At 38.8% G+C, this 16377-nt stretch overlaps 1 protein-coding gene across 1 annotated transcript; it reads left to right on the forward strand.

Moving 5' to 3' along the window:
* Nucleotides 1-4584: 4584 nt before the first annotated feature.
* Nucleotides 4585-16304, forward strand: lmln (leishmanolysin-like (metallopeptidase M8 family)). The gene is made up of 17 exons (XM_058393697.1): nucleotides 4585-5048; nucleotides 6745-6842; nucleotides 6926-6956; nucleotides 7066-7148; nucleotides 7260-7377; nucleotides 8193-8371; nucleotides 8689-8794; nucleotides 8903-8997; nucleotides 9103-9220; nucleotides 9340-9447; nucleotides 10297-10373; nucleotides 10555-10665; nucleotides 10991-11123; nucleotides 11333-11492; nucleotides 12159-12289; nucleotides 12458-12662; nucleotides 12776-16304. Exons 1-17 carry the CDS (start codon nucleotides 4941-4943, stop codon nucleotides 12874-12876), a joined length of 1962 nt encoding a protein of 653 aa, XP_058249680.1. The 5' UTR covers nucleotides 4585-4940; the 3' UTR covers nucleotides 12877-16304.
* The last annotated feature ends 73 nt before the right edge of the window (nucleotides 16305-16377 follow it).

Consider the following 16377-nt stretch of genomic DNA (forward strand, 5'->3'; position numbering starts at 1 on the left):
CACTGGGAAAACAAAAAATCCAGGCACAATAATAACTGAATTTACACATAGGGACCAGTTTAAATACTACTTTCCATACTACTGCTGTTTTATTACTGGATAATAATAATAGTGACTGTTTTTATGTTTTGATTCAAAAACAGTCTCATGATAATTTTTCATGAGCCCCTTGTTTGTCCTAAGCACTGCCTACTGTTCTTGAGGAAAATCCTCTTAGTCTTGCATGTCTTCTGCATATATGACCCTTTTCCAACAGAGGCTATATGATTTTATATGATCTTTTTACACTTATGACAACTGGGGGACTCGTACACAACTTTGACAAAAGATGCAAACATTTATTGAATATCAGATGGGCAACACTGGTGTAAATTTTTATTATTCTGACTTCTGGGAAACGTTTACATACACTATATTGCCAAAGGTTTTGGGACACCTGCCTTTACACGCACATTGATTTAAATATGGAGTTGGCCTATCCTATGCAGCTATAACTCTTCTAGGAAGGCTTTCCACAAGGTTTAGGAGTGTGTTTATGGGAATTTTTTACCATTCCACTAAAAGCTCATTTGTGAGGTCAGGTACTGATGCTGGACAAGAAGGTCTGTCTCGCTGTCTCTGCTCTAATTCATCCCAAAGGTGTTCTATCAGGTTGAGGTCAGGACTCTGTGAAGTTCCTCCAAACCAAACTTGCGTATCCATGTCTTTATGGACCTTGCTTTGTGCACTGGTGCACAGTCATGTTGGAACAGGAAGGGGTCATCCCCAAACTGTTCCCACAAAGTTGGGAGCATGAAATTGTCCAAAATGTCTTGGTATGGCTGAAGTATTAAGAGTTCCTTTCCCTGGAACTAAGGGGCCAAGACCAACCCCTGAATTCAATGATTTGGAGGGGTGTCCCAAAACTTTTGCCAATATAGTGTGTGAAACACCATCATGATTGTTTCTTAAGTTATAAAATAAGGTTGTATTGACCGCCAAACGGCCACCAGATGTCGCTGTGGTTGTTTCAATTGAGTCTATCAAACACATTTATGGCAACATTATTTAATTACAACTACAGTATTGACATGAAAAGAACATAATAGAGTGCTGCAGGTATTAGTCCTTAAACCCGAGAATAAGTAAGCACTCCCGGTTCAAATCGTCCCGAAGTCAATGGGGTTTTGATTATATGTCTGTGGTTAACATGTTACAAGATAACACAAAGGGGAAACAGGAAAAACAGCCTTGTTGTGTTTATACTCGCTTATTTGCAAACTATCCCAACTCACACAAATTCAATCACAAAGAGCGCAGAGGATCCGTATCAGGATTATTTGTAAACGAAGATTGAAGAAGTGGCGATGACGCTGAAGTCATGCGACCGCGGTGTAGTTTGTTTTTAGACATACATATTTCTTTTTTAGATGCACAAAACTTATAAGAATCATAATCACTGGTCACAGAGAAAATTTTATGCTCCATCAATCTTCCTTTTTTTTTTTTGGCGTGATGCCAACTTCCGTGTTGGCTTAAAATATGTTTTTAGGCTTAAAAAGAAAACATCATACTTTATTCCCGTGACACTGCCGTCATCAGCAGAAGGAGAAATGATTAGTGCGCATGCGCAATGACGTACAACCAGCGACACCGGTGTGTGTGACATTAATTGAGTGGAAGACGTAAGTGGAAGATATAAAGTAAGTGTACTTTAGCTATCCATTCGTAGTTTTTGGTCTGTTATTTAATTTATTGTGTTTTTAAGACATTTTTTATTAAGTGTATGAATTTTGTTTGGGCTGCTTCCGGGTTAGACTGTGTTTTTTTTTATCAAGCAAAGAAAATAATATCTGTGGATAGTAAGTAAGAATTATTATATAATCAATAATCTATGGCTACAGAAAGAGACCCCAGAAATACCTAAATATAGTGACGTAAAGAAATGTACATGTTTTGGAAATGGTGTCTTTATCAACAAGATGATCAACAGTGCAGCAGGTTTTTCTCAGGTGTGCTCAGGTATGCACTTTTTCTGGTCATGGAAATGGGTGTTGTCTGTTTGCTGGGTAAAAGGTCTTTCTGAGGCTAAAAGTCATACTGCAAAGTATTCATTAAAAGGGAAAATAGTTGCCCCTGTTGTCATAAAACAGTAATCCTCAGAGACTGAAGATGGATCAGAAGCAATAGGCTGTTTTTCAGTCACTCCAGCGTACCAGAGATGTGATGTTTATCTTTGTGTGATGTTGGATTTTGAAGTTTTTGACCAGCTTTGCTTTCTGGCTTGCCTTTCATACAATTTCACATCATACGTAATTTGGTATAGTGGTTTGTGCTTCTCATATACAGTAGAATTTCTGATGGTATAATGAATATAGAATGTTGGTGTTATATATATCTATACATCTTTCCAAAATTTTTTGAAGAGAACTATTTATTTCTTGTGTGTTGGAACTTTTTACTGACATTACATTATTTCCACATTATTTCCACATTATTTCCACATTGACTCACCCAACTAATCATTGACGTACCCTGATATGTCGTAATATCTTTGTGATATTGACAAACATTATGTGTTTAACATCAAGAAAGAAGGAGTATCGGACTGGCAACAGCATGAACCCCAACTATCCACATGGTCCTTATCCTCCCATCCATGGCACATGCCCACCACCACCATATCCAGGGTGGAGTGGTCCCTGTAATCCACCAGTGAACCCAGGATTTTTTCCAGGAGGACATGGGCCTCATCATTTGCATAGACCTCACCATGGTCCTTGGCCTCATCACGGCCATGGGCATCATCATGGGCATCATCATGGCCCTGGGCATCACCCTGGGCATCATCATGGCCCTGGGCATCACCCTGGGCATCATCATGGCCCTGGGCGTCACCATGGGCATCATCACGGCCATGGGCATTGCTAACATGGTAAAAACTAAATTGCATGGTAAGGATAGGATGGGCAAAGTGATGTATTTTTTTAAATAATAATACAAAGGTGGCTATTAACATATCAAAGTTGTTTGTAATTCATATTAAAATATTGTACTCATAACAGAACCTATGGCAGCCATCTGTGATGACTGAAGAGTCCCTTCATGTGGAACAAACTCCCTGACCTTCTTTGATCGTCTGCTGAATTGCTTGCTTTACATTAAAAAAAGAGAAAATTATTAATAATCACTCTGAAATGTTTTCCTCTTGTATGCATGTAACAATGTGACTACATGAGATGATTGATTGGAATTGATTAAAATAAAACTGAAAATAAAATGTTATTTCATGTCCTTGTCTTGATTCATTCAAAATGAATAAAAATGTCTATTAAATAAAAGGGAAGGACACAGGAGGATCTTATACAAGGAAAAAGATTTACAGGCTGAAGTAAAGGGATGAAATATGACAGTGACAGGGGTTGTGTGATGCCGAGACAACCATGGCATGTTTTGTACCTCTATACAGCAATTTTTATTATGTTTGATGTGAAATGTCCTTTAAACAAGTTTGCTCATGTCATTAGGAACTAACAGCTATCCCCTCACAAGCATTTTTTTTCTCTTTCCTGAAGACAAACTCAACAACAGCTGTTCAACCTGAACAGGAGGTACCTAGAAGGAGCAAGGTTAAAAATAATCCAGAAGAAAGTAATAGAAATTGTATAATCCTGTACTAATTTCTTTTGGAACCCTTTAGTATTTTTTTGACAAGGTGTCCGAGCTGTGCTGTTACAGAAAATTCATCAACACCCTCTGAGTGTATTGATATAATGCTCCACATAGTGAAGTAGTCTAATTCATTAATAGCATTCAAAAAACTAGAAAAAATTTCAATTTATTGCTTTTTATTCATTTAATTACACTGATAAGGCACAACACTATGAGCACTGACAGGTAAAGTGAATAACACTGATGATCTCCTCATCATGGCACCTGTTAGTGGGTGGGATATATTAAGCAGTAAGTGAATATTTTGTCCTCAAAGTTGATGTGTTAGAAGCAGGAAAAATGGGCCTGCATAGCCACAGAACAGTCAGGGTGCCCATGCTGACCCCTGTGCACCGCCAAAAGCGCCAACAATGGGCATCAGAACTGGACCACGGAGCAAAGGAAGAAGGTGGCCTGGTCTGATGAATCACATTCTCTTTTACATTATGTGGATGGCTGGGTGCGTGTGCGTCGCTTACCTGGGGAACACATGGCATCAGGATGCATAATGGGAAGAAGGCAAGCCGGCGGAGGCAGTGTCATGTTCGGGACAATGTTCTGCTGGGAAACCTTGGGTCCTGCCATCCATGTGGATATTACTTTGACATGTAACACCTACCTAAGAATTGTTGCAGACCATGTACACCCTTTCATGGAAACGGTATTCCCTGATGGCTGTGGCCTTTTTCAGCATGATAATGCGCCGTGCCACAAAGCAAAAATGGTTCAGGAATGGTTTGATAAGCACAACAACCTCTAAATTCCTCAGATCTCAAAACAATTGAGCATCTGTGGGATGTGCTGGACAAACAAGTCCGATCCATAGAGGCCCCACCCCACCTCGCAACTTAAAGGATCTGCTGCTAACATCTTGGTGCCAGACACCACAGCACACCTTTCAGGGATCTAGTAACGTCCATGCCTCGAACATAAGGCAGGTGGTCATAATGTTATGGCTGATCGGTGTGGATGGAATGGATACAGGACTTTTATTTTGAATACAGAGCTGCCATGTTTCGTTTTTTAAATGGCTTTAGCTGTTTCTAGCTTAGCAGTAGCGTTATGTGGGCTGTCAAAGCCGGTATTTAGATAATAGTCAATGAATGGATGATCCAGTTGTAACAGAGCGCATGTATTCGGGCTTTCCGATTTATCGTGTGAGGTATGAAAGTTAAAAGTGCAGCTTCACACCGGGCAGAAGAGGAAAATCAGGACGAGACGGGGGCAGTAATTACGGCTGCAGTAAGGCGATGGCTGCTGGATGCTGGAGGCTGTGTGTGTCGCTTTGGTCTTTCTGTTTTCTGCTCATCTACACACACTGTCACACATGTAGTCACAAAGTGCCCTTGTCCTCAGAGGTAAGAACACTTCATTTCACGCCTTCTAGCTGTTGATTTCTTTTTTGCATATAAATTCTACTAAGCTTATGTCTAAGCTTATTAGCTGGCCCTTTATGCCTCCTGATCTCAGGATACACTACACACTTCCCTTCACACTTTTCCCATTTCTCTGCTGTGATACCGTCCTGTTGATCAGGTTCCCCTCTGTATCACTCCCCCAGCTGATACTGCATCCACTTACACTGTATTGCCAAAGGTTTTGGGACACCCCTCCAAATCATTGAATTCAGGGGTTGGGCTTGGCCCCTTAGTTCCCATGAAAGGAACTCTTAATGCTTCAGCATACCAAGACCATTTCATGCTCCCGTAAAGACATGGATGAGTGAGTTTGGTGTGGAGGAACTTGACAGAGACCTGTCCTCAATCCGATAGAACACTTTTAGGATGAATTGGAGCGGAGACCTTCTCATCCAACATCAGTGCCTGACATGACAAATGTGTTTCTAGAGGAATGGTCAAAAATTCCCATAAATGCACTCCTAAACCTTGTGGAAAGCCTTCCTAGAAGAGTTGAAGCTGTTAAGGCTAACTCCATATTAAATTCATGTGCATGTAAAGGCAGATGTCCCAGTTTTGGAATGCCTCGCAGTCTCCGCTCTAATTCATCCCAAAGGTGTTCTATCAGGTTGAGGTCAGGACTCTGTGAAGTTCCTGCACACCAAACTCGCTCATGTCTTTATGCACCTTGCTTTATGCACTGGTGTGCAGTCATGTTGGAACAGGAAGGGGTCATCCCCAAACTGTTTACACAAAGTTGGGAGCATGAAATTGTCCAAAATGTCTTTGTATGCTGAAGCATTAAGAGTTCCTTTCACTGGAACTAAGGGGCCAAGCCCAACACCTGAATGATTTGGAGGGGTGTCCCAAAACTTTTGGCAATATTGTGAGTAGATATCAATTTTGAATATGTCTACCCTCTTTATACTCATTGGCCCTTCACCAAACCTTATTTTAACAAGAAGAATCTACAACAAAAGTCAAAATTGTAGGTGTTTTTGTGTTTCCATGCACAATTTCGCATTAATCCTGTTCTAACTCTTCATCTCTGATCACATTACCATGTCATTCCTGTGTTGCACCTGGTCAGAGATGGCCATGTGTAAGTAAGTTTCGATTACATATGAAATGGGCAACTGAGTGCAGATAAGCTCGATGTGTCAAAGTTTCACTAGTTCTAATTTCAGTGAAATGTAAACATATCCAGGTGGGAGACAATGTTGAAAACTTCGCAGTCTTGGAAAGCTCCTCTTGAGAGCCATATGAAGAGTCTGCCCAAGTTACTTTACAGGATTTGGTCAAATATATTGTGCATTTCTTTCTGATAGTGTTTAAAGACTCATCTCTGTTAGCATGTAACAGGATAAAGTTACCATGCACTGCTCCCATTGAGGGCTGTAGTCTTCCTCTAGTATTTTGTCCAGCTTGAAAGGGCTCAAATGTCCTACTTTACCCTGTCGACGAATATTTACCCTAAAAGTACAACCAATTGTGTTTTATTCATTACCTATATTGGATATTTGTGTTAATATTTACAGATCCGGTTGTGCTGTGGTCTGATTTTTGTTGAATTTGGTCTGTTTTGGAAACATTCACACGAAACATACCACAATTACAGCAGAACATCATGTCTTACTATTTTTTTCTGTGCTTTCAGGTGATACATGGCGTCTACCTGAGGTCTCCGAGGCTGACAAAAAGAAGCTCGGAAAAGGAGTTAAAGATCGAGATAGTTTATGACTCCAGCTTGGATGTGTAAGTGGTACATCTGTAAAATATGAGAATTTGTGTCTGTGTGACTGTACAGTAACTCTACTGTGTGTCTGTTTCCCTACCAGGTTAGATAAGGACAAGAGCAGTCTTGTGAAGGTACGTCTCAGTGCGTGCCGTCACAACTGTATTGAATTCCTCGTGATGGGGGATAAGGTTTGATTTAACATGTAAATAATATATGTGATCTCTTTTGTTTTATCTAAAGGAGAAACTTTTCCCACAAGCCATTGATTATCTCCAGAAGGCTTTCAGGGTGCGTAGGGAGGCAGGTCCTGTGTTACTAAGCAGGTAAATATTTTTCCATCCACATTATGGACTGCTTATGATCAGTCTCATATATATGCGCATGGGGACGTGTGTACTGTACTGCCATATTATAATAATATTGATCTTGTTTAGACAATGTGCAACAAATCAATATCTGCGGAAAAAAGACGAACCTCACCGATATTGCCAAGAAGCTTGTGCAAATATCACAAAATGTGGACCAGTTATTGTGCCTGAGCAACATTTACAGGTTCGTTATATACCTCAATTAGGAATTTCTCTGCCGTGTGTGTGTGCGCGCGCTAATCCTTCTTAGGATACCGTTATGTGCAGCTGAAACTCACATTGACCTTTCAGTCCAGATAGGCACACCTCTTCTGATGAAATAAAAAACAGTTGCCACATTTCTTTTTTTTTCTCCCAATAGCTTGTCAACCGTCTTTCTCTCTAATGCAATTCCATGTACTGTTTTATACCGCAGTGTAGTATAATAAGTTCTTCAGTATAATTTGTCAGAAGGTTCTGATTCATTTTCAGCAGATCTGCCAGTATTACAAACACAATGTAAAATAATCACAGGATTATTCTAGTGCACTCTTTCTAAAATGTTACCATTTTTATAGTAACATCTTACACGGGGACACATTAAAACATGTAAAGAGTGTTCTGTTCTGAGACGTTTATGAAGCATTTTGGGAAGGAATCTCCAGGCTGTGTAATTGCTTTGTAAGGCATTTCCTTTAGTTTCTGACACCGGAAATCTTTGGTCAATGCAGTTTCTTGGTAACATGACAAACTGCATCATTTTTTTTTTTTTTTACTTCAAGAAAGAAATGAAACTGAGGCTGGAGAGAGAACTGAAATGATAATGGGAACTTGCAGACATTCAAAAGCATTAAATGTTCCTTTTAACAGATTTGACAGGATTTATAGTGGAATTGCTGTGGGATAAGAGGAATAAAAACACAGCACAAGTACACTGTTATGGGAAAACATTGGAGGACAGGGCAGTGAGATGTGGCCATCCATAGACTGATTTGTTGTATTACTTTTTATGTCATGCAGCAATGCAGAGTGTGCAGTGAGACCGGGAAGTCATGTGGCCCAAATGGACCCCCAGATGGTGAGGGTGTTAAAGGGGCAGATTTTGTGTTGTATGTGAGTGGGGTGACCACAGAGCGTTGTGGCCAAGAAAACATTGTGGCCTATGCAGCATACTGCCAGTTGGAGGCAGAACTAGACAGGTAAACACACCTAGCTGGCCTGTTTTATTTATAATGTTATTATAAAATTGTTAATTATTAGTCTGAAATGTTGTGTGAAAGAAATGACTTTTCTCTGATGTTGTTGCAACTACAGTATGTGACACTTACTCTACAAAAGTGAACTATTATGTCCTTATTGTTCTTGTGTTATACTACTTATATTAGGAGTGGCTTAATATAAAATATAAATTTAGATACCGCTAACACAGGCCTTATTGTGCTCTGTGTATTTGGGGGAGTAGTAGCTGATAATTAAATGCTATCTGCTGTTTTATCCTGCCCTCTTTTCATTCTAGGCCCATTGCTGGATATGCCAATTTGTGTCCAAATATGATCTCAACCCAGCCTCAGGAGTTCGAGGGCATGCTCTCCACGGTCAAGCACGAGATTATACATGCCTTGGTGAGCACAGGATTATCTGCCTCATAGTTAGCCCATACTAATTCTGTACTACACTCTTTACTCATCATTCCCATTGATGTATTCAGTCATTGTGTATTATGCATGCAGGGTTTTTCAGCTGGGCTCTTTGCCTTTTACCATGATGATGATGGGAAGCCTCTGACTCCACGCTTTGCAAGCGGCTTACCAGCATTTAATGAAAGGTAAAATGTATTCTCTGTAAGTGTGCATTAGGTTTCTGTATCGGTCAGCATGGTCTTGTTTGCTATGAAAATTTTTGACATTGACCAGCTGGCTTTTGTTTCCAGTTTGGGTCTATATCAGTGGAGTGATAAAGTCATAAAGAGAGCGACACGAACGTGGGACATCCGCGGAGGTCAAATGATCCAACATGAGGTCCACCTGATGGTCACCCCACGAGTTGTGGTCAGTGTTTTAATGCTTTTTTTTTTTTATTTTATTTTAAATATAAGAAACAGTTTTTAACACCCATTACTGTTTTAGGAACCTTTGCAGGATCTCAGCTTCTTTTTATGTTCTGGCAGGAAGAAGCTCGGAGACATTTCCACTGCTCTAGTCTCGAGGGTATGGAGCTGGAAAACCAAGGGGGCATGGGCACAGAGCTAAACCACTGGGAAAAGCGCTTACTAGAGGTAAAGAAGAAATTGAATTATTTATATAGCACAAAATGTTTTATATTTAAAATATTAAAGAAGAATCAGAAAAGATTAGTAAAAAGAAAATTGATTTTGAAGGATTAGGTCTGTTGGATTAGTGGCTTGAAAGCACAGTAGGGACACTTCAAACACACATGAAATTCAGCTCATTTTTTAAAGAAAATTGTTAAGAGTGCTTTCCTGGCTCATTAAACAATTAGTAAACTTTTTTTTTTTCTTTTTTTTTTTAAACCAAGTTCTACCTCAGAGGTGTCCAGTCTTATCCAGAAAGGGCTGGTGTGGGAGCAGGAAGCAGCAATAGGCAGCTTCTGCTTGGTTGGAATGAAACCTTGCATCCACACTGGATAAAATTCTTCATAGTTTCCAGGTTCTATTTTAGGTACTCTTGTACCGGTAAACAAAGTATTAACGATAAAGCACCATAATAAAACAATCCACAATGATTAATGAGTAAATATAAAAACAAATAATACAAAAATGTACTTCTATTACAACTACTGCAACTAGGCTTGGCTAACAAAGTATATTTTCCCCCTGGATTTAAAAAAGTAACATCAGGACTTCATTTTTTCATAAATTTTACTATAAACTTTTAAACATTATGCCTTTTCGCATTCTAGTTTCTATCAAAGTGGTTTCCTCGTGTCATCTCAGGGAGTTTTTCTTCCTTCTGGCATGGCAATTAGCGATCTTAATCTATATCCAGTCTATATCTGTAAAGCTGCTTTGTGGCATGGCCTATGGTTTAAAACCTTATACTAATAAACTGAATTGAAAATTGAATTGATGGTTATTTACTTATCTCGTTTTGTTTTACTTCAACAGAATGAAGCGATGACTGGATCTCATACACAGAACAGAGTTTTTTCCAGGATAACGCTGGCTATAATGGAAGATACAGGGTGAGTATAAATATAGGTGTGTTATAGTGCGGAGCCTCACTGTACTGTGAGCAGTATGTTTTGGAGGTGCAGTGGTGGCATATTTTATGTGCTTAGTCATTTGTTATGGATAATGGACCGTTATCCAAGACTTAAGACAAGGCTTCAGAAAGAGAATTCAGGCTTGACTCTTCTGTGTTAGGTGGTACAGAGCCAATTACAGCATGGCAGAAAACTTGGAATGGGGCAAAGGTTTGGGTTGTGACTTTGTGACGAAAAGCTGCAAATACTGGATCGACCAGCAACGCAAGATGTAAGTTATACCTAAAGTATATCTGTGTTTTAGATCATTGTGTTACTTCTGATGCAGGTTTTTCTTATATTGCACTGCCCATTAGATATACTGTACAAGCGGACCTGCTTGTAGTTCTTGGTTTTGTTTTTTGTTTTAGTTTATAGTGCTGTTACTTTGTAAGAATATTCATATTCATCAATATTCAATTTCATGATTCTGTGACATTTTTCTTTTGTATTCAAAGCACTTAAAATTGTTGGCCAGAACTTTGACTTCAGTAGATAGACAGCTAGCTAAAAGATTGTAGATCGGAGGTTTTATCGTGAATTTGTTTTGTGTGCAGGAGTCCAACACCGACCCCATACTGTGACTCGGTGCGAGGCTCGCCTCTACAGCTCTCCTGCAGGCAGGACCAGCTGGCAGTGGCTGTGTGCAACCTGCAGAAGTATCCTCGGCCTCTGCCTCAAGAATATCGGGTAAAATTCAAATCATGCAGCAACATTTGGGCGATTATACCACAGAGGCATACACAAGAGTTCATGAAGTATGATCAATAGTGCTGCAACAGATTTTTGTTTACACCAAACTTACTTTTGATCTTCACTGTTTCCCATTAGCAGAGTTTTCCTAGGAAAGCTTTTTAAAAATTGTGTTGAGTTTTTCATCTGTGTGCTGCTCTCTACAGTATTTTGACAGTATACCCGGAGTGGCTGAAGAGGATTTGTCCTTTTATGGAGGATCAGTGGAGATTGCAGATTTTTGCCCCTTCAGTCAGGAGTTCAGCTGGCATCTGAGTGGAGAATACCAACGCAGCTCTTTCTGCAGAATTCAGGAAAACCAGCCAGGTGAGACACCAGCCTTTGCCTTTCCTCACCATCATGTGCACATGGGATCATGGGTACTAAAAACATTTTCCATTATACATGGTTCTGATATACAGGCTTTCTTGAACTTTCTATTATCACAACCAGATGGTGAAGTTGTAGCATTTTAAAGTTTGGTGACAAACTAATTAGATTACAAATTGAATTGGTTAGGCATGGGCCTCTTTCACTATAGCGTGAATCTAAATAATATATTTATGGTTAGAGGTGGCAAAGCATATTATTTCACCAAAGGTATATGGACCTCAATCTCACTGAACGCCTTGAGGAACACCGCCTCCTCACCCCAACGTCTATTTCTGACCTCCGTAGTGCTCTTGTGAATGATTGATTACAAATAATAATCCAAAATCTATTGGTCCAAGTCTGGAATTGGTTATTAAAAAAATCACATTTGGGTGTGGCGGTCAGGTGTCCACAAACATTTGGCCATATATCGTAGTTAATTGGTATTAACTGTCTCATTCACTGATGCTGTCACAACATACATAATCAGATCAAGCACAGTAGTAATAAGGACAGTAGTAAGACAAGCAGCAAATAATTTCAATACTGCTAATAAAGATAACCTCGTCCTTTTGTATACCTTTTGTTTAGGTAAAGTTTTTATTTTTTGTTTCACTGCAGACTCATCCAGGAATTTTGCGGCTGAAGAATATGGTCCTGACTCTGTTTGTCTGTACCAAAAGTCAGCTTTTGTCATGGATCAGTGCGATAGACACATGACCTACCCAGACTGGGGAAGTGGCTGCTATAAGGTGTGTCAGATTAAGTAAACATCATTACAAATTTTTTTTCCCATTAGTTTTAAATGATTTTTCCTAAATTATTGAGATATTGATATAATATATTAAGAATGTATTTATCAAAAAGAATAATTGTGAAACATTCAGCAGTTTTCAGTGCTGGTTGTTTTGTTTCCACAGATATCATGCTCAGCAGAGGGCTTAAAGGTATGGGTGCAGGATCAGAGCTTCCTATGTGTCCATGCTGGCCAGGTGCTTGACGTGAATGTGTGGATGAATGAGTGGGTGTACACTGGGCAGCTTATCTGCCCTTCCTGCTCAAACTTCTGCAACAAGTGCCCTCACAAGCCCCCACCATTCAACACTACTCGCACTGTTCGCATAGGTACACTTGGATTCCTTTTTACTTCCTGATCCAAACCTGGCATTTATTCAGCTTTACTGGTCATTAACTGTAATGACCGAGAATAATGTTATGACCTGCTTTGTTTCTCCCAGACCCTTGCTCCAGCTCTTCTGGCACGGTGGTGACATTGTGGCGGCTCCTGCTCAACCTCCTTCCTTTGCTGGCAGGCTTCATGCTGTGTGTAAGGAATTGAAATTGGTCAGTGTAATGGGAATGCAGGAAGCCCTGGGCATCCTACTGCTGCAGGCTTCCTGCTGAGATTCTTTTATTAGCAGGGAAGGCAGTGCTCAGAGTTACTGTATTGGTGTACACTGTCATCTTTCCTGTGAATAAGAAGGCCATAGTCGAAAGTTGGTTGGAAAAAGCCATTGACTGCACTTTGCTCCGTCTTGATATCAAGTGCCAGTCAGAGGTATTTGAGACCAGAAGCCATAGTCGAACAAGCAGGCGTGCAGCAGGTGACCTTAAAAAAATGCTGGTGCTAATCTGTGTCGTCTTCTACATATCTTTGGTGGACAGTGAAGTCAATGAAGGTGATTTTATTTTTAATTTGTTTTAAAATGCCAGTGCTTACTGGATGTGGATCAGTGAATGTGAATGTGTGTGGTGTGTCTATATAAAGTGGCTCAGACAAATCTAGGAGAAACCTCCTAAAGGTAAAAGGTCCAAACTCTCTTCATTTTAATGGTAACATTTGTATTGGCATGTACTGTAAGAAAAGGGAAAAAAAAGCTACAAGTAGCTCATAATTTCACTTTTTATAGATATTTACTATGAAGGTTTTTGTATTTATTTGAGTAAACAGCGTCCTAAATTGTGTCCTAGGCTTTTTAATTGTACATTTTTATTAAGCAAAGACTGTCAAACTGGTTATTATAACAACCAATGCACTAATTTAAAACACATAATAGGGGTGCACCAGGCCAGTTTTACAGTGTCATCATGTTGGTCATGTTCGTTCTTCTCCTCAGTTAGTAAATATGACTTTTGGAATAAGGCTTTTTTTTGTTTTTTCTTAATACTTTATCATGAATGTTTGTGATTATTGTCACTTTCATTCCAAAAATTGCATTGTCATTGTCGACATTCTCTCGAAACAAAGATCAGTTCAGTTACTTATTTATTCAATTGTTATTATTATTATTAATATTAAATTTCATGTAGAATACAATAGAATGCTTTTTAATATTTGTTAGCCAGACCAGGTTAGTCATGTTGAAAGGACCAGCACAACATGCAGTAAGTTTTTAGCTTGTTTTGTAATCTGCAGTGGCAGTCTCTGGAAGTTCTTTAATGAAGATCTTTTAACATTTTAAGTTTTGTTTTTAGCTTATAACACTACAGTATGCTTATCACTTGAGTGACTGCCAGATATCTGATTATTGGGTAAAGACAAAACACTGTGCAAAAGCATTTAATAATCTAGAAATGTTTTGTTTCACTGAGAATCTGCATTTCCTTTCTATTTTAATACTACAAAAGCATTTATAGTTCAGCGTGCACATATAACATTCAGGGGTAAACAGCATGATAGTGCTGACGAAGAGAATAAAAAGCATTGTTGGTGTTTATTTTGCAATACTTATGCATTTCAAAACTTAGATTTCAGTCATTTATATTAAGGTCTGTTGTATAATATATGTATTTATTTGACTTAACTTAGAGTGATTTTCTTAGCTTAGGTAATAAAACATTTCAGTTAATTAAAAGTTTTTTCCACTAACAGAATATCAAATGTGGCAGCTTGCAGTAATCAAACAATGTTACCAACATATTGTTATTGCACAGTGTACACCGATCAGGCATAACATTATGAGCACCTACAGGTGAAGTGAATGACTGATTATCTCCTCATCATGGCACCTGTTAGTGGGTGGGATATATTAGGCAGCGAGTGAACATTTTGTCCTCAAAGTTGATGTGTTAGAAGCAGGAAAAATGAGCAAGTGTAAGGATTTGAGCGAGTTTGACAAGGTCCAAATTATGATGGCTTAGATGACTGGATCAGAGCATCTCCAAAACTGCAGCTCTTGTGGGGTGTTCCCGGTCTGCAGTGGTCAGTATCTATCAAAAGTGGTCCAAGGAAGGAACAGTGGTGAACCGGTGACAGGGTCATGGGCGGCCAAGGATTATTGAGCGAAGGCTGGCCCGTGTGATCCGATCCAACAGACGAGCTACTGTTGCTCAAATTGCTGAAGTTAATGCTGGTTCTCATAGAAAGGTGTGAGAATACACAGTGCATGATGGATAAGGGCTGTTTTGGCAGCAAAAGGGGGACCAACACAAAATTAGGCAGGTGGTCATAATGTTATGCCTGGTCAGTGACCTGTGCTAGGACTCTGCATAATGTGTGTTCAAGCATCAATAACCTGTTTTGCTAACTTTTTTTTAAATTCATGCCTGTGCCGAGGGTTCATTTGAATACAAACAGTTTTTTAATTGCTCTATGAATAACTACAAAATAAATCTAGCTCCGGTTCAATGGAATAGAACTGCTTTTTATGTAAATGCAATGTAGTTGTTTTTTAACTGTGTGGTTTATACACTAATCTGTAACTGAACAAGCCTTACAGTCCCCAAAGTCTATTCCTACTGAAGCCAGAAATGAGTATAATGCATCAAAATTCCTCTTCTCTCTCTCTCTCTCGCTCTCTAATTTATTTCCACTACTTGAAGGTGGAGTGGAATTGGGGTCTGTGTCACTCTGTGTCTATGCTTCATTTCACTGTTGGACTGAAAAGCTGTTTTTCATTGCAGGTTTAAAGAGCATTACAATTGTAAACATGACAAGATATCACAGATACTGAGGTGGCTATGACATAAACTGATATGTTGTACCTGATTAACTCGTATTTGCATAAATTGTTAACAGTAGGTATTAGACTTCAGGTTACTTTGTTTACATTAAATAATGGCTTATCTGTAAGCAAAGAAAAAACATTTTAGGGTTGGTTTGTTTTTTTTTGTTTTTTTTGTTGCCAAGATTCAGTTGGTCCTCATGTGACACTCATTTACTCTACCACACCTTTTATTTATGTTTAGATTCATAGTTCACATTAATAATAATTAATATATTATTTCTTTTCCGTAATATCCATACTCTACTGGATTTAGTTGATTTTAGATTATTTTTCCCTTTTGTATCTTATTAATCCAGAGGACATTTATGCTTATTATTATTATTATTTAATTTCAAGTCTGTTTTAGTTACAGATACAATTGAAGTCCTTTCACTAGACACAGATAACACATGGCTTGTACTAAATCTTGTCATACTAAATGTGGACAAGTCTTCTGGCCTGTGGCCTAATCATTGTCGGATATACACACCCCCTACCTCATAATCAGTTATTTTTATGTGTGACATTGCAGTGGAGATTTTTTTTTAAGTAATAATTCAAGTGCAGATAGATAAATGGGTGTTTTATAGGGTGACACATTTGTGACAGACCAAAGACAATTCTATGCATAATGCTTGATGATTCTCATACAAAGAGTCGTTCTTGGCTATCCTGTTGTCTTTTTTTTTTTTTTTTTTTTTCCATGTATTAGAAATTGCATTTGCATTTCTTCTCCACAATTGTATTACACACTGCATACTGTAGAACAAATGACACTGTTCCCACATTTTTCTTCTTCTTTTTTTTTTTGAATAAATATTTAATGTTATATTAAAGAGAAGTTTGTGACTAAT

This window comes from Hemibagrus wyckioides, linkage group LG06 (genome assembly GCF_019097595.1).
Source record: "Hemibagrus wyckioides isolate EC202008001 linkage group LG06, SWU_Hwy_1.0, whole genome shotgun sequence".
NCBI lineage: Eukaryota > Metazoa > Chordata > Actinopteri > Siluriformes > Bagridae > Hemibagrus > Hemibagrus wyckioides.